This window comes from Myotis daubentonii, chromosome 5 (genome assembly GCF_963259705.1).
Source record: "Myotis daubentonii chromosome 5, mMyoDau2.1, whole genome shotgun sequence".
NCBI classification, from domain to species: domain Eukaryota; kingdom Metazoa; phylum Chordata; class Mammalia; order Chiroptera; family Vespertilionidae; genus Myotis; species Myotis daubentonii.
In genome coordinates, this window is record NC_081844.1 from 33,241,573 (window position 1) to 33,264,400 (window position 22,828).

The following is a 22,828-nucleotide window of genomic DNA, read 5'->3' on the forward strand; positions in this document are numbered from 1 at the left end:
CGTAAGCAAATGACTAATCTTCTTTGTGCCTCAGTTTCTCATCTGTCAAATTGGGATATTAGCAGCCACTGCAAGGATCCTGTGGGATAAACCATGAGAACTGTCCAGAGCAGTGTGGCACCTGAAGGCCCCTGGTCCAGTCTTGTTGTTGATTTGATGGTGTCTTCACTTCAGGGCTAATGGGATGGGATTACCTTCCCCAGCCCCACTCATCACATCCTCCTGATTCCCACATTCATGTTTGGCCCCTCCCAGTCTGGAATGTGTCTTAAGGGATGATTTCTAGCAAAGGAACATGGTGATGTTTGCCTTGCACAGGACAGTTGGGAGTAGAATTCTTCAGCCACCTGCCTTCCCACCTCCACCTCCTCCTGTATCTTTGTCTGCCCATGACATTCAGTGAATGCACATGTTCATCTTAACCTTCTGTGCTTTTTCATTCATTTTGGGGGGTTGCCAGTGAGCCCTTGTGGTCTCCAGCTTAGAAATGCTTGGCCAACTATGTCTTTCACTCTAGTTTTGGGGTGATATGCATGTTATAGAAAGAATTTCCTGATTAGAGGAAGGGAGAAATCCAATGTCTCATGTGAACCAATCAGGTGCAAACCTCTCAGTAACACACTTGGAAGTAGTAGTATACTTCTGCAGGAATAACTCAGTTTGTGTTTTTAATATATATTTTTATTGATTTCAGAGAGGAAGGGAGAGGGAGAGGAAGATAGAAACATCAATGATGAGAGAGAATCATTGATCGGCTGCCTCCTGCACGCCCCCTACTGGGGGTCAAGCCCACAACCCAGGCATGTGCCCTGACCTGGTTCATAGTTCAGTGCTCAACCACTGAGCTACACTGGCCGGGCTAGTATGTTTTAGTTAGAATACAAATAAGGGATGGGTTATTAAAATGCATAATCGGGGATGGGGGGCTAATAACTATTTTTGTTTGTTTGTTTTTTGGGTTTTTTTTGTTTGTTTGTTTTGCTAATAACTATTAATGGAAGTAGTGAGGGTGGGAGGGTCTGTCCCTATTTTTGTCATTTATAGAAGAGGATATGGGGACTGGGACTTTTTCCAGAAAGGGCAGAGCAGCACCCTGTTGTCTCTGCCAGGCACTTGTGGGGCCCATGTCTTCACCACTGCCAGGCCTTAAGGAGTGGGAGCTGCTCCATAGGGTGAGGGGCCAACAGGTAAGTGCACATAGAGGGAAACTGAGGCTCTAGGGTTGCTGGCACTTTACCCAAGGTCACCCCTGCCTCACTGGCTGCTCTGCTCTCCTTCCCAGAGCCCAAGTGGGAGTCTAGGACCTTTTGGTATAGATACCTCAAACCTGGCAGACCACAGAATGGATTCCTGGAGACCAGAGGAGCCCCTTACTAGTCCCCCACCTGCTGAGGCAGCCCCTCAGCCCCCAGCCCCACCCCCACTGTAATCATTTTGGAAATTTTTTATTAGGAAACAAAATCGAATTGGGGTGTATGAATATTCATTAGGATGGGAGATTGATATGCATAATCATGAAAATTAGACAGCAATTAAACACCAGTTCTCTGGGGGAAGTGATTAACACAATGCCACCGAAATAGAAGGATATAATTTGAAGGAAGCAGGGGAGGGCAGGAGGTGGGATGCAGGATTTGGAATGGAGTGCATGAGAAACTTCAACATGTGGGATTGGAGTAGATTGGGAGTGGGGTTGTGCTGGTACAGGTGGTTCCCTCCTCCCGTGTCCCCCTCCCCCCTTCCCTAATTCTGCCAAGTGGACTTACTCATTATACCATTTACAGAGGAGGGGAACTGAGGCATAGAGAGGGAGGGGCCTGGGACTGCTCCCCTTCTACTTGTCCAGGACATATGTCCTGATCCCTGAGGGATGGGGAAGGATGCAGGCCTAGGCTTCTCGCCCCGTGGGGAAGATTCTGAGTCCTGGGTGGGTGCCTAGTGCCTAGGAGAGTGTCCGGGAAGATAAGGGCCCCACCCTGCCCTGCCCTGCCCCTTGAGACTAAGGTCCTCTCCCCACTCTCGTTAACCCGGGCTACACCTTGGACCTCTGGCCTCCCAGCCTGGCAGGCAAATGGCAGGAGCCTCTGTGGTTTGTCCCTAACGGGGATTGGGTTCTACCCCAGAAGGGCTGCCAGTCTGCTTAGTGGGTAGTCAGTGACAGCTGCTGCTATTTCAACAAAGGGATGGGCAAGGGGAGATTCACACTTTCCCAAGATTCAAGCTAATTACTCATGATCCATTTGCTTATGCCTTTGTGAGCCTTTCTCACATGGTCAAGAGAGACTGAGCCTGACACAGAAGCCCCAGCCAGTGTGATCAGGGCTGGGGGAAGGATACTCAGTGTGAGTGAGGGCTCTGCCCAGGGTAGGCATGGTATATAGAGTTTTGATGAATGGGTAGGAGTTTACCAGCAGTGACAGCTGGTGGAATTGTTTATTGAGCTGCAGACCTGGGAATATGCCAAGTGCCAGGGTGTCTTGGGCACTTTACCACTGACAGTGGTTTCAGTACAGGCAGAACTAGAGTTGGTGAGGTTGGATAGGCTACAGGGCTAGTCTGGATTGGGATGGGCCCAGAAGGCATGCCGAATCGAATGAGGGCTCCTCTCCCCTGAGGTGATGAGGAAGAGAGCTAGAACTGACTTTAGAGTGGGCCGGGAGTAAGGGTGACCCTCTCTCTCTTCCTGTCCTGCAGGTCTGGAGGACCGGCCCAGCTCAGGCTCTTGGGGCACTGGCGACCAGAACAGCTCCTCCTTCGACCCCAGCCGGGTGAGGAGCTACTGCCGGGCCTGAGACCCTCAGTTTCCCTTTTCCAGGAGAGAGGGACATAAGAGGAAACTGAGGCTTAGAGGGGGAAGTTGGACACCAACCTAGTCTGCAGGGACTTTGGGCTTAGATATGTGGGTTAAAGTCATGACTCGGGTACTTAAAAGCATGCCTGCCTCCCAAGCCTGTTTCCCTAGCTGTAAAACGTTGTGCCCCAACACCCCTCATCCCCTCCTCTCTCTCTGCAGACCTACGGCGAAAGTGCCCACTTCAGTGAGTCCCATGGCAGCCTCTCTTCATCTACATTCCTGGGAGCGGGACTTGGAGGTGAGTCTTTGGAGCACAGCCCTTCCCCCACACCCACGTGGGGTCCCTGGGGCGTGGTCAGTGCACTCAGTAGCAACACTTCTGGGACGTTCACCTGGAGCAGAGGGTGCAGGTGGATGTGGCCTAGACATAGAGCTTTCCCCCTGGGTCAGTGGGCCTGACCAAGTCCCCACCAGGAAGTGGACTTGGGCATCCTGGTGACTCAGAAGATTGGAGCCTGCTCTTACTGACCGTGAGAATTGGCTCAGCAGGCCTGTGCTCAAGTTCCACTCACTAGGCTTGGTTGAGGCTGTCTCCTCTTTAGACTCGGCTTCCCCACCCATAGGATAGGGATGTTCACAGAACCTTCCCTGTAGCGGATTATGAGGCTTTGCCCAACATTCCAGGTCCATGGGCACACACACACACACACACACACACACACACACACACACACCCGCCTCCTTCTCTTGCAGATCAGCACACAGGACTAGCAAGAAGGGACCTGTCCAGGGCCTGTGGCTGGTCATGGCTGGCAAGGATTCTGTCCACTGGGACTGTTGGCCTGGGCGGTTGTCCTCTGTGCCATCCTTCCCAGCAGGGGACCATCCAGGTGCCTGGCTGAGCCCTGGCACCCCTTCCTGTTCTGAGGAAGCCTTGGGATGACTGTAAAGCTGGCTTCTCTGGGAGGGTTGGGTGCTGTTGCCCTGGGTCAGCTCCCAACTCAGCCTGGGCTATAAATGGGGTTTTGGTTCACTGCCTAAGAGATCCTAAGACAGCATCTTTCACACAAAAGTTGGGTGGGATCTGCTTATCTCGGCACCACTGTTAGCAGTTTATAGTCTGTAAGGTGCCGCTGGGGGAGTAAATGTGTGGACTGTGGAACCTTTGATGTGACTGACCATTTGGTGGGGAAACTGAACCCAGAGGCACTTGTACAAACCCTGAGGGGACAGCACTTGCTAGACCCCAAAGGTCCCGTGTCCCTTACTGAGCCTGAGAGGGTGCACAGTAGGGTTGGACAGGCGAGTGTGGCCTGAGAAGAATCGTGGCAGGGGCAGCATCCTTGCACTCTCTCTGCAGCAAGAGTCTGCACCCATTTCCCAGACCAGGAAGTAAGGCCCAGCCCACGTGGCCCAGGGTAGCCTCTGCACCTGCAGCTGTTCCCCTCTGGTGTTCCTTCCGCCTCTTCCTGGCCCAGGCAGTTCCCACGCTGAGCCTGGTCAGCAGAACCCAGAGGCAGCTGTGTCCCAGGTCCACCACATGTCCTGTGTTCAGTGAGTGCAGCATAAAGCTCAGGCCGAGCCCAGTGGGGAGGTGGGTGCAGCCTTGGCATCCCTGGGCCTGTTTCTCACCCCTGGACTAGGCTGGATGGGGCTAGTGTGGCTCACAGGCCTGGTGACAGCCATTGTGGGTGGTGGGGCCCTGCTCCCGCTCCCCAAGGGCTGGGTTTAGTCTGTTCTTACGTGGCCTCCAGCCCAGTCTGGCCCCTGATGAGACCGTGGTGGTTTTATCTCTGCTGTTTGTCCTTCTCCTACCCTTACGCCCTGATAGGCAGGTCCAGCACATAGATCAGGTGCCTGATGTGTGCCCATGGGTCTTCTCCCAGAGCCCCAGCTTCTCCTTGCCTCTGTCACCCCACCTCTTTGGAAACCTACATTTGGCACCTGCTCTGTGCAGAGCCTAAACAGTGGCAGCCCCGACTAGCAGGGAAAGTCAAAGGTCTGGGAGGTGAAGCTGCTTCCCCAGGCAGAACCCAAAACCCTGACTGGGCCTGCCAGCTTTGCTCCCACACCCACCCTGAGAGGAAGGAAGCAATAATGTGCCCCCTCACCCCTGCATTGAGGGTGGGCCTCCTCTAATCTCCAGGTCATGGTTTGCTTATCCCTAAGATGACCCAAGGTCACCTGCCCTGAGGGGTCACTGGATGTGTAGTGTGAGCATGACCTTCCCTCCCCCCTCTCCCCCCCCCCCCCCCCACCACAGCATCCTTTGCTCTAGTCAAAATTCTACTTTTAAAATAAAGAAAATGAGATGTATTTTTTTTTTCCCTACTAGGGGAGAATAATTCAAATTAGCTAGCTGAGCATTCTAATTCCTCACTCATGCTGAGTTTGGCACCCAGGTTAAGCCAAAAACAATGTGTCAGCGATTGATTGATTCAGATACCTGCTTCAGGCAAGGATGGATCCAAGCCTCTGTGCAGTGGCAAGAGTCTGTCCACACTGGTGGCTATCAGGCAGACAGTGTCCCCACAGCCCAAGGTGTCACTTGCCTACACAGGAGAAGGGCTCTTTCTCACCAAATTACTTCAATCGACATTCCCAGGACATCATGAACTAACCCCTGGCAGGGCCTGGGCACTAAACCTCACAGACTCAAAGCACTACTACCACCACCCCCAACCCCAGCCTGCCCCTGGGATCCCAGCACCCTGGGGAGTTTTATTCTCAATACCTTGAACAAAGGAAATAAGATTCAGAGGTCAAGGGGTTCTGACCTCGGCACTGACCCACCTCAGAGACTTGGTGTGTGTGGTGGACTTGCATGAGCCCCTCTGGGTCATCAGGAAAGGAATGGTGTCTATCCAGATCCCTGCTTGTCTGCCAGGCCATGGGAAGACCAGAATCCCACCTTGGTTCTCTCAGGGATGTGTACGTGTGGAACCACTGCTGTGTGCAGGCATGTGCGGGTGCTGGGGACGTGACCTCCCTGGGGTTGGCTCTGAGTGACCCTTTTTCCTCCCCTCCAGGCAAGGGTGGCGAGCGGAGCACATATACTGCCTTCGGGAGAGATGCAAGTGTTGGGGGCTTGACTCAGGTGAGGTCGTGTCTGTAGGGTGGGGGCTGCTGGAGCCCATTGGCACTCAGCTGTCTGCAGAACCCAGAGAATTGGATGGGTGGGACCCCAATTTTCAGACTGAAAGTGGCATCGTAGATGGGCAGGGACTGCCAGAGAGGGAGGGAAGCTAGTGGAGGCTACAGTCACCGCTCCACCCACCCCTTTCCCACCCATCTTTTAAAATTTTAAACAGATTGGTAGCAATTTCCTCCCCTCATTTGCAGAAGAAGAGCCCCTGGCTGAACCAACTGCTGGTCATTTTTTCAGCAGCTAAAATAGGAGTGGGCCCTGGGGCCGGCTGAGCTGGCCAGAGTGGATGAATGGAGGGGGAGGCAGAGGAGCCCACAGCCCTATGGCTCCCCAAAGACACCAGGCCAGCCCAGCAGCCTTGGGGTATTGCCCTTCATTCCTCCCAGGGAGCCAACCCCACAAGCCCCCAGCCCTGGGCGAAACTCATGCCCACCCCAGCTGTGAGGCTGACAGCACTGGCTGGCCACAGTGGTCCCTTGTGGCTTTCTGTCCAGGTCACCCCACACACACCTGAGGGTTTCATTCCTGTCCCCTCCTGTGCCTTCTGAATCTGAGTGCAGCCATGCCTTATCCCAGGCGGCAACTCTTGTGTGCACGCCAAGCCTGTTCCAAGGTGGCAGCAACCCTGGCTTTTGAGCACCAACTGGGTACCAGGCCCTGTGCCAAGGGCAGAGCTCATAAGGCCCCCATTGATCTCCACGACTCCCCCTGAGCCAATATGCCCATTTTACAGATGGGAAATACCAGACATAGAGCAGCCACTCAGATGGAGCCCCAAGGGAAGAAAACTCATTTTAAACTAATCATGCAAAGTTAAACTGTCTACCTTTAAAAAAAAAGAAAACAAGACATGCACAAACTAAATCAGCCAGATTTCACTGATGCCCAGGCGCACGTCTGCACATTCTGCATCCCAGAATGCAGTTCCTTTTCAGACTTGCTGGCAATTGTTTTTCTTAAAAGTAATGCTGAGGTGTCAGGAGAGAAATGTCTCAAGCAGGGGTCATTGTCACCCCCTGGACAGCCAGGCTGGGTGCTGGATGCCAGCCTAGCCCCTGGTGATGACCTCCACCCCCCCTTCCCAGGCTGGCTTCCTGCCCAGTGAGCTGGCCCTCAGCAGCCCCGGGCCACTGTCCCCCTCAGGCGTCAAGAGTGGATCCCAATATTACTCTTCCTACCCCAGCCATGCTCGGCGGAGAGCTGCGGACAGCAGCCTTGGTAAGTGGGGCTGCTGGTAGACCCAGGGGTGGGGGCAGGGAGGGGATCTGTCCCCACTGTGGGCCTCCCAGACTAGGAGATCAGACGGGTAGAAGGATGGATAGTGACCCAAGAAAGAAACAGTGGATTCTTGTTATTTACAGAGGTTCTGTCTTACCGAATCACCGTGAACACTGATTCCCTGTTTCTGGGAAATGCGAGGATATGTTCCTGTCAGTCTCTGGTCAACAGATCAACACATAGCCTTGTGCCACGTGTATTTTTGGCTAAAGGCACCTTATTTCACATAAATCATTGATTCATTAACACGGAACTGGCCAGCGGTGCTGTAACTCAAGCCTGAATGTAGCTGATCTAACACATATTTTTCTTTTAAACATTTTTATTGACTTCAGAGAGGAAGGGAGAGGGAGGGAGAGATAGAAACATTACTGACAAGAGAGAATCATTGCTAGGCTACCCCCTACACGCCCCACACTGGGGATCGAGCCCACAACCCATGTATATGCCCTGACCGGGAATCAAACCGTGGCCTCCTGGTTCATAGGTCAATGCTCAACCACTGGCTGGGCTAACACATTTTTCATGTCCCAGTTTTTGCGCTCAGAGACACTAGCCAGCACCAGGACACCACACATGCATGGGGAGTGTTTTAAGCAGTAAAACCACCCACAAAAAGCATGTAAGTCAGGGCTCTCAATAGCCTAAGAAAAGGACCCTGGTTTGTAGTCTGAGGTAGAACTGGAAGACAGAACACCACCTGGTTCCCCCTCATTGGGTACATGCCAGGTAGCCACCCATATTTCCCCACTCTGTGCATGGCTGTGAGTGACCCTAACACACTGTGTGTATGATTTGAGGAAACCAACTTCAGCAGATTTGCAATTCTTGGATCTGTGAATAAAGAGGATCGACTATGGGAGTTGGAGTGGGAGTGAAATGGGGGGCCTTGGAGCAAGGCCTTGGCTCAAGTACCCATTGACTCCCCACTTCTTAGATTCCCCACTTCTTAGACTCCCTGCTGCAGACCCCTCCCACCCATGATTCTTGCATATTAGTCCCTTGCATGTAGACCCAAGCCCTTATTTAAATTAAAAAGGAAGCTCAAGCCCTAGCTGGTTTGACTCGGTGGTTAGAGCATTGGCATGTGGACTGAAGGGTCTCAGATTTTATTCCAGTCAAGGGCATGTACCTCGGTTGCAGGCTCACTCCTCGGCCCATGTTGGGGTGCGTGTGGGAGGCAACCAGTCAATGGGTCTCAGTCGATGTTTCTGTCTTTCCCCCTCCCTTCCACTTTCTCTAAAAGTCAATGGAAAAATATCCTCAGGTGAGGATTAACAACACAAACAAAATAAAACATGGGAAGCTCAAGGGTCTCCTCTCCAAGGTGCAGGGGTAGGCTGTCTACTGACACTCCCAGTGATAGGCGCACGTGTCCCTGGGCCTTGAAGGACTCTGGCTTGGTGGGGTAGGAGCCAGGCTGAATGGGGTGGCTCACTCCTTTTACTCCTAACAGATACGCAGCCCAAGAAAGTCCGGAAGGTGCCGCCAGGTCTTCCATCCTCGGTGAGTTGTGAGATGGAGTGAAGACCCCACAGACCACATGCCTCTCCTGCCCTTCAGGTTTGGGGGCTGTCCCTGCTGGAGGCCACACAGTGTGCCATTGGGGGCACTGGGCTGTGCCTGCTGCTGCAGCCAGGAACATGTAGACCCACATGGCCTCCTGAGTGTAGGGATGCTGGTTCTGGGGCAAAACCTCCAGCTAGACTGGTCAGTCAGCTGGGCTCTTGCCCCCAAGGACTCAGCTCTGACCAGAGACTACTTCCCAGGGGTTTGGGAAGTTCTTCCTGAGGTTTAGTCTTGATCCTCTTTAAGAAATCATGTCCTGTGATGTCTTAGAAAGGGTATGGATGGGGTCCTGGGAGTGGGAGCAGGTGGGGGCACCTGACAGCCAGTTAGGAGGTCTCCTCCTCCGCCCATTCCGCCCAGGTTTGAGCCACCCTGTATCCCCACCTCATTGCCTGGAGGTTGGCAGGGTGCCAGGCTCAACAGATGGTGCTGGGCCATTTGAGATTTAATCATGGGAAGAAAAAGCAATTTGTCTGTTTCCTCAGTTTGGCTCTGCACCAGCCTTCAGGAGCCCCTAGGCCCAGGGGTCAGGCAGAGCCCCCACAAGCTGACCTAGGCCAGAGGCTTGGGTGTTAGTTGACATCGACAGCCAGGAGGTACAGTCAGGTTCAGTCTTAAGACTTGACTCCTGGTATCATTTATAATGTCATTGACTCCCCATTTTCCTCACCTAAATTCCTGCTCCAATTTTCTGGAGCTGAGAGCTCCCTGGGGCCCACCTCATCCTGCCAGTACTCTGTACCCCTTTTTCTAAACTCCAGTGTTGGGGCAGACATTCCCTGTTGATCCCGGCACTTTCTCCTGGGCCCTGCCTTAGTTTTAGGCAGTGCCCAGTGACCAGAGTTGGCACTGATCCTAGAAGACCTTTGCTATCTCTCTGCCCTGGTTACCCTGGGTGGAATGTTAGTCCAGGACCCTGTCTCTCAGGCTTCTGGGTCTTGCATGTTTAGGGCTGAGGCCAAGGGAGGATCCAGCACTGGGGGAAGAAGGAAGGGCTGGGGGCATCACAGCTGGGCTTTGATCAAAGGAGTTTGCTGGATTAAGGAGGGGAAAGGAATTCTGTGCAGGAGGTTCAGCTCAGGGAAATGGGGTGGTGAGGTAGACTGCTGTCAAGTGGAGGACAGGACTGGAGAAGGGGTCAGCCAAGGGGTGGAGGGTAAGTTAGTCCTACCCCTTCTATCTGACCATGTCCACCTACCTTCCCACAGGTGTACCCACCCAGCTCAGGTGATGACTACGGCAGGGATACCACCCCCTACCCATCTGCCAAGACCCCCAGCAGCACCTACCCGGCACCCTTCTACATGGCAGGTATATGGGGGCTCAACCAAGATGGCTGGGACAGGACCCAGGCCCCTCTGTCAGCTCATTTTACTATCTCCCCCTTTTTGCAGATGGCAGCCTGCACCCCTCAGCCGAGCTCTGGAGCCCCCCAGGGCAGGCGGGTTTCGGGCCCATGCTGGGTGGGAGCTCATCTCCCCTGCCCCTCCCACCAGGTGGCGGCAGCTCCGTGGGCAGTGGTAGTGGCGGTGGGTTTGGTGGCCTGCACCAGCACGAGCGCATGGTAGGCTCCTGGATATGGGGTGGGGGTGTGCATTTGGATAGAACCCTATCTGACCCCATCTCATCCCCTCTGACCTCATCCCACCACAGGGCTACCAACTGCACAGTGCGGAGGTGAATGGTGGGCTCCCAGCTGTGTCCACTTTCTCAGCCCCCACAGCCACCTATGGCAGCGTTGCCAGCCACACGCCTCCTGTCAGTGGGGCCGAAAGTCTCATGGGTATGACCCCCTCACCCCACCCTGATGTGGCCCTTGTTATTAACAACGCCCTCCCTCTCCTGGGATCAGCTCTGGCTCCTCAGCCCCATGGTCCCATCTCTGATATTTGAAAATGGCTTGTTACCTTGAAACACTTCCCATTTAATTCCCCCTCCTGCCTTTTGTGCTATTGTTACTGTTTTTAATGATAAACTACACACACACACAAAGAAAATGGATCTTTGAGGAGTGCATTCACCCACTTTACATTTGGGAAAACTGCAGCTCAGATTACATTTGAGAAAACTCCAGGGCCCACAGTCTTCCTGTCCCCAGAGCCTCCATGGAGGCAGGTGACGAGACATCAGGCAGAAACCAGACCAAAATCAGGGGCTGCCCAGTCCTGGGCTTGGGCATCCATGCCTAGCAGCTGAGTTTAGAAGGGAACTCCCTGTCAGTTGGGGCATCCAAGCTAAGCCCAGGTACTGGGGCACCAAGTCCCTGAGGTTGGGTCTCACCTCTGTGCACCCACAGGCTCCCGAGGGACCACAGCTGGCAGTTCTGGGGACGCCCTTGGGAAGGCGCTGGCCTCGGTGAGGCTCAGGGCAGGGGGTGGGGTGGGGTGGGTGGGGGTAGCAAGGGTGGCTGGGCTGTGACTGTGAGAGGCCAGCCTCTGACTGGCTGCCTGGTGGTCCTATCTCTCTTCATCCCCATTGCAGATCTACTCTCCGGATCACTCAAGCAATAACTTCTCGTCTAGCCCTTCGACCCCCGTGGGTTCCCCACAGGGCCTGGCAGGTCTGTACAGGGGGAGGGTAAGGAAGGAGGGGGCTCTGTCTGCTGCCTCCAATCTGGAGCAGGTGGGAAGGGGTCGACAGGCTGCATACATGAGTTAGGGAGCTAGACACACCACCTGCCTTGAAGTGTATGCTCCTCTAGGCATCCAGGGAGGCTTCCAGGAGGAAACTTCTAAGCCAGGATTCTTAGGTCACGGCACAGGCAAAGGCCAGGAGGCAATACCCAGCGATTTGTGTTGGTGAGCATAAGGGGCACATGAGACACAGTTGGGCCAGGTCAGGGGCGCCCAGAATCAGAGCAGCCGACCTGAGACTCACCTGGGTGTTTGTCCACCCAACAGATATTAGTTGGGCACCAACTGTATGCCCCGTGCTTCCTCTGCCAAAGGGGTCAGGTCTTCTTGTTCCCCATTCCCTGCAAGGATGTACCTGATGAGCATCGGAGACGGAGGAGGGGGGCAAGGAGGAGTGAGAGCAGATTTCTGAAAGATCTGTGTGGCGTGGCAGGACTGGGAGGAGCTGGCCTCTAGGGCACCTACTGTGTGCCTCTGAGCCAGCATCCTTCCCTGTGGGGGAGGAGGGGTTGTTGATTCCGCATATGGGGAAACTGAGGCTGGGAGATGTGAATCTGTCTGGACCTGGCTGGACTTAACGCCCAGAACAGCTCTGTAGAAGTGGGCGCCCCCGTGTGGCCAGCCTGAGTATCACATGTCTCAGTTTTCCCGTCCCTGCCTCCCAAATTCCTTCTTCCCTCCCTCCCTCTCTGGGTCAGGCTACACCAACATCCTGCTTCAAGTCCCCCCAGCCCCCATTCATGTGTCTCCTAACCTTTCCAGGGTCGTCGCAGTGGCCCCGAGCAGGAGCCCCCGGTGCCTTATCTCCCAACTATGATGGAGGTCTCCATAGCCTGGTGAGCTTCCTGCTTGTCTGGGGGGAGGATGTGCCTTTGTGGGAACACCCTGGGGAGGGGATGGAGGTGTTTGTGGACAAACACAGGATGCATGTGGAGAGCCTATTCCCAGAGCAGGGGAGGCAGCCCATGGGGGGCAGCTCAGCGTGTCTGCTGTGGCCATGTTTCATGTGACTTTGAAACTGAGTTCCATAAGAGCCATTGGGTCTCATGTGACCAGCAGAATTTGTATTAGGACCTAGATGTCCTTTTGACAACAATGAACTTTGTAGTTAATATCTTGGGAATAAGGTCCAGCATTATCTCCATGGCCAGCCCAGGTTCATGTTTCAGGCCAGACCACACAGGGCTGGGTGGGGGTACTGGCAGCCAGGTCACTCACCCCCCACCCTCACAGCAGAACAAGATGGAAGACCACCTGGATGAGGCCATCCACGTGCTCCGTAGCCACGCCGTGGGTACCTCGGGTGACGTGCACGGGTTACTACCCAGCCATGGAACACTGGCCTCAGGCTTTGCCGGCCCTATCATGCCACTGGGTGGGCGGCACACCAGCTTGGTAAGTGCTGGACAGGGAGGGGCGAGGTGGGCAGTTGGTGGGAGCCTAGCCAACCCTGACTCACCCACTCCTGGTCTACAGGTTGGAGGCAGCCATTCCGAGGATGGCCTCTCGGGCAGTGGCAGCCTCATGCACAACCATGTGGCCCTCCCCAACCAGCCCAGCGCCCTCCCCGACCTCTCTCGGCCACCTGACTCCTACAGTGGTAAGTCCCAGCATCGTGCCTGGGCAGGGCAGCCAGCACCTCAGAGTCATCTGTGCTCTAGCTCCTTCTATGATGCTCAGTCACTGGGCATCACTTCCTCTGGAAAACGAGTGGCAGGGAGGGTTTGGGACAGACTGCAACAGCCAGGCTGGACTGAGTGTTTATTCTCTGCTGGGCTTGGGAATATTCTCTGCTCCGCCTCCATTTCCAGTTGAGGAAACTGAGGCACAGTGGGAACTGGGAAAGTTTTTTGAGTGGAGGCCAGGCAGGTGTGGTTACTGTCAGGCACCTGGAGTCCTAGAAAGGGGGGCAGAGTCACCGCCCGTCTTCCAGAAGCAAGGTGGAGCCCAGTAGTCTTGGCATTGGCACGGGTGATGCTGTAGCCACCAGGGCCCCTGCCTTTTTATTGACTCACAGTGTAGTGAACTGAGCTCACCCAACAGGCACATATTCAGTGCCAAGTGTCTGGTGTTTCTCTAGGCTCGGGAATAAAACAGCAAATCCAACAGAGAAAGCCGCCGCCCCCCCCCCCCCAACCCTGGGGGAGGACACAGATGAGTATCAGAAAATAGGGAGGGGCCAAACTGGTTTGGCTCAGTGGATAGAGCGTCAGCCTGCGGACTGAAGGGTCCCAGGTTCGATTCCGGTCAAGGGCATGTACCTTGGTTGCGGGCACATCCCCAGTGGGGGGTGTGCAGGAGGCAGCTGGTCGATGTTTCTAACTCTCTATCCCTCTCCCTTCCTCTCTGTAAAAAATCAATAAAATATATTTTAAAAAAAAGAAAAGAAAATGGGGAGGGGATGCAGGTGGGTTGTAGGTTTTTTAATTTTGTTTTAATATTTTTTATTGATTTTTAGAGAGGGAGAGAGAGACACATAGACATGAGAGCTAATCATTGATCGGCTGCCCCCTGCATTCCCACCACTGGGGATTGAGCCCAAAACCTGGGCATGTGCTCTTGACGTGGAATTGAACCAGCAATCTTTTGGTGCATGGGACGAAGCCAAACCAACTGAGCCACACCAGTCAGGGCTGGATTGTAGCTTTAAAGATAATGGGGGTAGCAGGGTTGTGACATGTGAGCAGAATCAGGGAGGAGCAAAAGCAGGGGAGGCCTAGAGCAGAGAGGGGACAGGGGAAGGTCATGTGGGACCTTAGGCCACACAGAAGTGTTGGGCTTTTATTCTGAGGGAGATTGGATCCCTGGAGGGCTCTGAGCAGAGGAGGGACAGGACCAGACTGGGATACCCTTTGGTGGCTTTGGGGAGGACAGGCTGGGGAAAGGCTAAGATAGGATCTCACTCAGGTGCTCACTGGTGCCCTTTGGTGGCTGCTGCTGGAGGACAGACTACAGGGACAACAGTGGGAGCCAGGGACCAGGGAGGAGAGTTGTGATGGTCCAGGAGGAACAGTGGGGGCAGGTGCTGGGAGGACAGACTACAGGGACAACAGTGGGAGCCAGGGACCAGGGAGGAGAGTTGTGATGGTCCAGGAGGATAGTGGGGGCAGGTGCTGGGCTTGGCCAGGGCGAAGTGGGTGGATTTTGGGTATTCTGAAGGCAGAGTCCACAGGACTTGCTGATGTGGAGGTGATGATGAGAGTTGGGTCTGGAGTTTAGAGTGAGCCTGGGTGTTATCACATATGATGGAGTTCAAAGGCAAGAACCTAGATGGGGCGATAGGCAATGTGTAGACAAAGCAGAGCCCGGCCTGAGCGTCAGGCCAGATGGGGACAGGCAGCTGAGAGAAGTGAAGGAGGGTAGACTGTGTCAGACACCAGAGTGAGGACTCAGGCTACACTAACTAGGGGTCAGTGACCTGGGCAGGGACAGCACCAGTGGAATGCTGGGGCGTCACTGTCCAGGGACAGGAGTGGGAGGGGGCGAGGTCTAGAGGGTTTCTTTCAAGACTGAATAGGTAATGTGTTTGAAGGTACTGGGGCCAGTAAGGGGAGGCCCTTGGTAAGCAGGACAGGTGTCCATTTGGTAGGAGGTCTTCACAGAAGAGAAGGCAGGAATGTGACAGGACTCACAAGCACCCACCAGAGATCAGGGGCCTGGGTCTCATTATGGCCAGTTCCAGGATCAGTTGATGCTGGTGCTGCTGTAGCGGGGGAGATCGAGGCCCAGTGAAGGTCCAGGGATCCCCCACTAGGCAGTGGCCAATCCCTGATTTCCACCTACCCCACCCTTATATCAACCTAATGAAAAATATACATCATGTGACACTAATGTGATGTTGGTATGTAACAAGACTGCCTAACATACCAAGCACCCTGGGAACCAGCATGCAACCCAAATTATAAAAAGCAGGGTCTCTCATGCCTGCCTGGGGACCCTCCCCATCCTGTCCCACCCCCAAAGCCAGCCTGGCTTTTAGAGAAAAAGTCAATGCTTTCATGTTTAACTTTGTCACTCCATACCCAGAGTTTCACCCAGGAGGCACCTGGCAATGTTGGAACATCTGTGCTTCTCAGGACTGGGGGCTGCTCCCTTGCATTGAGTGGATGGGGGCCAAGGATACTGCTCACTACCCCACAATGCCCAGGATTGCCCCACAGGGAATGACCCAGCCTCAGTGTCCACAGTGCTGAGGGGAAACCCTAAGCTTGTATGTGCAGATTCTTTCCCCTTCCCCTGGGCTCATCCATTGAAGAACTAGGAGCTATTTCCTGTGGTCGGCATTTTGCCATTTGCACCTCAGTGTAGTTAAGTTCAGTGTAACTGTTTCCCCAGAAACCATATGTTTTGTTTACATGGTTCTTGAACTTTCAAAAATCAGCATCCTGCCAATGTTCCTTTGCATCTGCTTGCTTGCTCATGCTGTCTGTGAGGTTGCCACCCTGCACGTGGCTAAGGATGGGCCCAGGCCGACCTAGGACGATAGGTCAATTCCCACTCTGCTTCCATCAGGTGCTTTCTGGAACATGTCTCCTGGTGCACATGTGCAAGAACTTCTCAGGTGTGGTTCCAATGTGGGATTTCTGGGTATGCACATGTCTGTCCACCTATTCCAGACAGTGCCCAATTGTTTTCCAAAGTGGCTGTACCAATATGCTGTCAGAAGCAGTACTTAGAATTGTCAGGTCTCTATTCTGCTTAGTGTGTGTGATACGTGTAGCTCATAGTCCTCAAAAAATTTTTTTATTATTGATGTTTTGGGGGTGGGGAGAGAAGATGGAAAAATATTGATTTGTTGTTCCACTTATAAATGCATTAATTGGTTGATTTTTGTATGTTCCCTGACTGGGGATTGAACCCAAAAGCCTTGGCATATCAGGACGACATTCTAACCAACTGAACTACCCAACCAGGGCCTCATTCGAAATTTCTTAACTTCTTGATGTGATAATGCAGGTTTCTATATAGCCACATCCGTTTCTGTGTCTGTGAAACACCTGCTCCATGCTTTGCCTGTTTCCCTGTTGAGGAATCTGTTCTTTTCCTATTGATTTGTAGGAGTCCGTTATATATTGTGGAGATCTAGCCTTTGCTGATTTATACGTGACAAGTATTTTTATCAAGATATCATAAAATATCTTATTTTCTTAGATATCCTAGTGATCTGAAATTCTCAATTATAGTACAATAGTCAAATTTATTGATTTCTTTTGGAAACAGTTCTTCAGTGCAGCTGTCGCCAACCTTTCAGACCTCATGGACCACCAGTGGTCCGCGGACCACCAGTTGGCGACTGCTGCTTTAGTGTTTACACATTCTTTCTCTGCCCCTAGACCACATTAAAACTCCCATGCACTTCCTTCTAAAGGTTTCCTTTAATTTTGTCTGTAATTAGGTGCCTGTAGTGGTGTAAGGTAGATGGTTTGTCCCCCACTTTGCAAATGAAGGCCAGGAGAGCTCTCACCCCTCATAAGAGGACTTGCCAAGTGGCCCTGGAGGTGGCAGTACCCTAACCCTCAGCCTCTTGCAGGACTTGGTCACAGGGGCACCGCCTCAGGTACCAGTGAGATCAAGCGGGAGGAGAAGGAGGATGAGGAGAATGTGTCGGTGGCCGACAACTCAGAGGAGGAGAAGAAGGAGCTGAAGGCCCCCAGGATCCGGACCAGGTGCCAGCCCCTCCTCGGTCCCTACCCCACCTATCAGGACTCAAGCATACGCACACAGCGCTCACACCAGTGGCGTTCACACCGCGAGGCATCCGGCGGGCCCTGCGCCTGTTCCCCGTCTCACTGTCTCCCTCTGGCCCCCCGGCCTCCCCCACCCCCGTAGCCCGGAGGAGGACGAGGACGACCTTCTCCCCCCAGAGCAGAAGGCTGAGCGGGAGAAGGAGCGCCGGGTGGCCAATAACGCACGAGAGCGGCTGCGGGTCCGAGACATCAATGAGGCCTTTAAGGAGCTGGGGCGCATGTGCCAGCTGCACCTCAACAGTGAGAAGCCCCAGACCAAACTGCTCATCCTGCACCAGGCCGTGTCGGTCATCCTGAATCTGGAGCAGCAGGTGCGAGGTCAGTGGGGGCGCCGCTCCCCTCCCGTCGCCTCTGCCCGCGCTCTCTCCTTCCCCCTCCTAGAGCCCGCCTCTCCTGCAGTGACTGCCCCTGCAGTGATCATCCTCTTCCAAGTCACTGTCTCACACCCCCCGCGCCCCAGTGACCGTCCTCCCACCCTGAACCAGCTGCCTTCTGCCTGGCCTGGCCCCAGTGTCCCCTCTGGATTGGGAGGATGAGACTCTGGACCCCTAATCCTATGGACCTTCGCACTTTGGCTCTAGGGACCCCTGCCCTTCCACCTCAGGAAAGCCCCAGAGCCTGGCCAGCAATGGCCTGTGGTCCCCTTGGGCCCAGAGGCTGTCACTGTCACTCTGAGTAGACACCTCGTAGGACCCCATCAAACCCCATCTGCAGGTGGGGTTTAACCCCCTTTCCCAGGGCTGGGTGAGGATCTGGAAATCGCCCTGTCCCATCCCCCCTCCCACCTCACCCCAGGTGAATCCCTACTCCCACCAGCTGCTTCCTTAACTCCTCCCCGTCCTGCGCACCCATTAACCCTTTTTCTCCTGCAGCACTGTCGCTTGTACTGGAGCTGGGGCTCTGGCCCACCCTGCACTGTCCCCTCAGCTCTCAGGTTTCCGCATCTGCACTTGGTGTGGGCATCATGCCGTGTGTGTCCCCTGCATCCTCTTCTCTGCTCTCTGACTTCTGCGCTCTTCCCCCACCCAGCCTGTCCGTCTCTGCTTCCACCGGCAGCCCCTCCTTACCTCGCACTTGCTGCCCAAGCACCGGATGGCTAGTAGCAACCTCAGGCCCTTTCTTCCCTCAAAGCCACCTGTGGAGACTTGAGGGATGAAAGGGGACCGGGGAGCACCAGCCTCTGGGCCTGGCTGTCAGTTTGGTCTGCGCGCTTGTCCTGGGCTCCGGGGCCAGCAGGCAGGGTGAGGGCAACAGCCCCCCAGCACAGGAGCAGGACAGGGCACCGGAGGTCCAGGTTCCTGCATCTCGGGCACACACCATGTGCCGGGCCTTCATTTGTCTTCAGCTGAGTGTGGCAGGTGTCCTGATTTCAGTTAGCCCCAGTCCTTCCCAGAAAGATACAGGCACAGAGTGAGGTCACTTAGCAAAGCCACATGGCCACCAGCTCCTCGGGCCTGGGCTGAGTGTAGACCACTGGGTGGGCAGGTGTCTGTGCTCCCATTCTAGATTCTTATGTGGGCAGTGGGCTCAACTCGGTGCCTGGCACACACAGTGCTCCATAAAGTGGAGCCACCACTGAGGCCCTAAGAGCGGAGGCCCCAGGCCCAGGGAGCTAACTCTCCCACCCAGAGTCGGACCTATGGGCAGGGTTCATGGTGGGCACTCCAGGGCCAGCTGTCAGGGCAGCCAGAGTCTAGTGCGGGGGTCTTGGAGGGTGTGAACTGGTTGGCTCCTTGTGGGACTGAGTGTCCTGAACCATTCCCCAGCCCTAGAGGTCTCCCCAGGCCTTTGCCTACTGTAGCAGTCTCCTGATCCCCTCCCACCCGCTTGTCAAGCCAGGCAGAACCAGCCCTCCCTCACCCAGGAGGTGACTGCTCTGAATGGGGAAGGTCGTCATCCCAGGAGGGGCACCTGGCCTATCCTGGGGTATGTGGGATGGGCAAGCGGTAGAAGGAAATCAAGGCCCACCTCCATTCCCGTGGAGCCTCCCGGGGACAGCTGGGCTTTGGCCATGTCTCTTGAACATGACCACACACACACAGCCTTGCCTGGAACTGGTCACAGGCACACTGCTTATGGTTTCCAGTCCAGAAACACACTTTCATGGACATGAGCATGCACACACCAGGCACACCCACTTACCCTATGGTGTCCACAGACCTGCCCCTGCACTGCTGTGTACACGCCCCCACACACACAGACACAGAGCCAATGGGTGCCCTCTCCACAACCTGGCCCTGCTCACCCACCTGCCCACTCTTCAGCCAACCCCTGCCCCCGCACATAACTAACAGAGGCCCTGGTGCTGTGACCCAGCAGTACGGAGGAGGTGCTGTCCCTGGAAGAGAAAGACCTGAGGGACCGGGAGAGGCGTATGGCCAATAACGCGCGGGAGCGGGTGCGTGTGCGGGACATTAACGAGGCCTTCCGGGAGCTGGGGCGCATGTGCCAGATGCACCTCAAGTCGGACAAGGCGCAGACCAAACTGCTCATCCTGCAGCAGGCCGTGCAGGTCATCCTGGGCCTGGAGCAGCAGGTGCGAGGTAGGCGCCCAGGCTAGGAGTCCCCACCCTATCCCCTTCCCACCTGCATGCCAATGGTGCTTCACTGGAGACAGGTGTGCACTAGCTCCTGGGCTCCGCCCACATCTCAGACTCTGATGTCCCCCAGAACACCCAACCTGTTCTTTATAATTTACAACGCCCCAGCCCTGTACGGCCTTCTCAGGGAATGGGAGGACAAGTCAAGAAACGGAGGCAGCCACATATGTGAGGGCCTTTGCCTCTCCCTCTGGCGCTCTGCCAGGCTCCCCACACCCCTGCCACCTCATGTTCTCCCTCTCTGGGGATCATCTCCCACAGTGCTCTCCCTCTACCACCAGAACGTAACCTCAACCCCAAAGCAGCGTGCTTGAAGCGACGAGAAGAGGAGAAGGTGTCAGGCGTGGTTGGAGACCCCCAGATGGTGCTTTCAGCAGCCCACCCGGGCCTGAGTGAGGCCCACAACCCTGCTGGGCATATGTGAAAGGTACGCCTCCGTGGGATAAGTGACCTGACCTCAGTCTAACCTGGAATGGTCACACAGCGTGCCGGGTCCATCCTCAACGTGGGCTGGCCAGTCCACACCTCACATACACCTGTGGTCAGCGTTGAGCCAACACCAGCCTAAGGAGGCTTCAAGTGATGGGGGCCCTAGAGGTGACAGTGGGGTCCAGGAGCCTCCTGGGGACCCTGCTGTCCCCACCCCCAGGCCTCAGCTACCCCCACATGCTGGGACTTGCCTGATGGATCCTGAAATTGCATCTCAGCCTTGCTACACAAGCCCTGGCTGGAAGGAGCTTTCTTTTTTCTTTTTTGGTAAAAACTGGAACACAAACAAGAAATATACACTTCATCAGAAAAAAAAAATGCCTTAAGTATAAAACATGGAAAAGTTAAAACATATCACTTGTTGGAGAGAGATGCTGTGAAAAACTGGCTTGTTCTTCAGAAGCCACCAGCAAATTGTGCCTATGCCTGATTTTTTTTTTTTTAAGGAAAATAAAAACGCTAGTTATGAAATTTTTTTTTTTAATGTAGAAGAAAATTAGCAAGGAGGATGCCTTTGGTTTTTTTTGCATATGTTTTGTAAGCAACAAATGTTTTGTATAAAAGTTTCGTGTCTCTTGTATTTCTGCTGCTGTTTCTAGAACTGAGCATTACATTTCACGATCAACCAGATTAAAAGTTATATTTAAAAGACCCCCACTGTAAACCTAAGGTCCCCTCCCCTGTCCCAGGAGCCCAGCCATGGGCCACAGGGAGAACAGGTATAGGTGGGTCTCATTTCTTTAGATGTTAGGGTTTTGCTTTCTTGCTTTGGAGTAAAGTGGGCCTTTCCCCGACGGGGGCCTCCACACCCCATCCTCTCTCCCTCCAGGAGAGAGACACTGGTCTCCCGGGAGGGGCAGAGGCACAACTGAGGTGCTACCCTCCCAGGTGAAAATGCCAAAGGTCCTCCTTCAAGTGTCACTCTGGACCCCAGGCACCTCCCCACATCTTCCCTGGAGCCCACAGTCCTCCGAAGTGGGGAGTTGTGTTACCCACATTCCAGGGCAGGAGGACTGCACTGTTGGAGCACGATGCTGTGGGTCTTCCCAGGCTCCGTGTCCTTCATTCCTTTGACCTGGGGACCCAAGCCCATCTCTGCACTCTGGCAGTGGGGCAGTAGCTCAAGGCCAGCCTAGAAAACTCACACCCTCTGCCCACCCCACCAAGTGGCTGTCCTGGTGTGGAGGGGCCAAAGACAGGCATGGACAGAGCAGGGAGAAGGTACAGGGACCTTATGCCCAGAAAAACCCCAAGGCTATGCACCTGCTGAAATTACTGTCCAGCTGCAAAACTAGGGGGGCCCCCTCAGGCTTGTGTGCCCGGTGTCCCAGGTCTCCCCAAGTGCCCTCTGGTCTTCCATGTCACGAGGAGGACTATGTCATCCCACGCTGCCCAGGACTGTCCCATGTTTACACTGACCATCTGCATTCCTGGACCCCCTGCAGTTCCCAGGGAAACTGGAATGGTTAGTCACCCTGCATGTCACCCAGCTATAGGCTCAGGCCTACTGGGGTCTTGGTTTCCTTACCTTTATCCCCCTCCTCCAAAAAAAGAAGCCTTAAGGACCCCCAGGCTGGCTGCATTCACCCCACCAATATCAGTCTCTCCCCAAGACTCCAACCCTCACTCCCCAACTTCCAGGGCCACCTGACCCCCACCCCAACTATAACACCCCGAGGCTGGGAGCAAAGTGCCCTGCGGGAAGCTCCAGGGAATCCCATGGCCAGCACCAGGCAGGACATCGGGCTTGAGGCTGGGGCCACCTCCTGACCTCTGACATCACCTAGGTCCTCCCCTGGGGTCTTCCTTCCAAAGCCCATCAGGACAGCAAAGAGCCATCAGCGTGCAGGGTGGGGGTGGACTCTGCCTGGGGACTCCCCTGGTCTATTGGTTCCTGTCTCTTGGGGAACCTGCCTTGGTTTCCCTCTTATTCTGCTTTTGGTCTTGCCCCTTGATCCAGTCAGGCAGGAGCTGAGGGCCCTAGTCCCCTGGAAGTCTGCAGACTTTTGAGCTGCGGCTTACATGTAGAATTTAAATTATGTAAAATGAGATGAACCCAGTAGGGGAAGAAGTAGCACTGGGGGAGGGGAAAACCACAGTTAAGGGGGATTGTGCTCTGAGTGCCTCAAAATAACTTTTGTTTTTGTTTAAATTTTTTTTTTAAGAAAAATAATTTTATACAAGTGTCCACACAGCTGGCTGGATTCTTTGGAAGTTTTAAATGACCCCCTTTAAAGTCAATATGGAGACCTGTCCTGTACATAACAGCACTGTAGCAATAAATGTGACATATGACAATGCTCAGCTGTCTCCCAATTTCTCAGCAGCTGTGTGCTTAAGCAGTGAGGGGGTGGGGGGGGGGCAGGAAAGTGGGAACCTGCAACCAAGGTATGTGCTCTTGTCCAGGAATCTAACCCTCAACCCTTTGGTCTGCAGGCTGGCACTCTAACCACTGAGCAAACCGGCCAGGGTACTCGCTGCCTATTGATTTTTTAAATAAATAAAGCAATACACCCAAACCCATGGAATTGTGTGCAGTAAATGGGTGAATGGCACGGTATGTGAATTAT

At 54.4% G+C, this 22,828-nt stretch overlaps 1 protein-coding gene across 11 annotated transcripts in view; it reads left to right on the forward strand.

Annotated features, from left to right (window-relative positions):
* Window positions 1-20,838, forward strand: part of TCF3 (transcription factor 3) — a 35,491-nt gene extending 14,653 nt beyond the window's left edge. Inside the window, exons 4-19 of one of the 11 annotated variants that reach the window (XM_059697310.1) lie at window positions 2,695-2,768; window positions 3,014-3,092; window positions 5,824-5,891; window positions 7,028-7,160; window positions 8,677-8,726; window positions 9,998-10,100; window positions 10,184-10,353; window positions 10,443-10,572; window positions 11,086-11,144; window positions 11,271-11,349; window positions 12,185-12,258; window positions 12,656-12,817; window positions 12,899-13,022; window positions 16,953-17,088; window positions 17,252-17,480; window positions 19,489-19,705. In XM_059697310.1, the coding sequence (XP_059553293.1) occupies window positions 2,695-2,768; window positions 3,014-3,092; window positions 5,824-5,891; window positions 7,028-7,160; window positions 8,677-8,726; window positions 9,998-10,100; window positions 10,184-10,353; window positions 10,443-10,572; window positions 11,086-11,144; window positions 11,271-11,349; window positions 12,185-12,258; window positions 12,656-12,817; window positions 12,899-13,022; window positions 16,953-17,088; window positions 17,252-17,480; window positions 19,489-19,554 (1,736 nt within the window). In that variant the 3' untranslated portion in view covers window positions 19,555-19,705. Of the gene's footprint in view, window positions 1-2,694; window positions 2,769-3,013; window positions 3,093-5,823; window positions 5,892-7,027; window positions 7,161-8,676; window positions 8,727-9,997; window positions 10,101-10,183; window positions 10,354-10,442; window positions 10,573-11,085; window positions 11,145-11,270; window positions 11,350-12,184; window positions 12,259-12,655; window positions 12,818-12,898; window positions 13,023-16,952; window positions 17,089-17,251; window positions 17,488-19,485; window positions 19,713-20,050 lie in introns of those variants that run through there. The other 10 variants (XM_059697311.1, XM_059697313.1, XM_059697314.1 and 7 more) reach the window with 10 other exon arrangements.
* The last annotated feature ends 1,990 nt before the right edge of the window (window positions 20,839-22,828 follow it).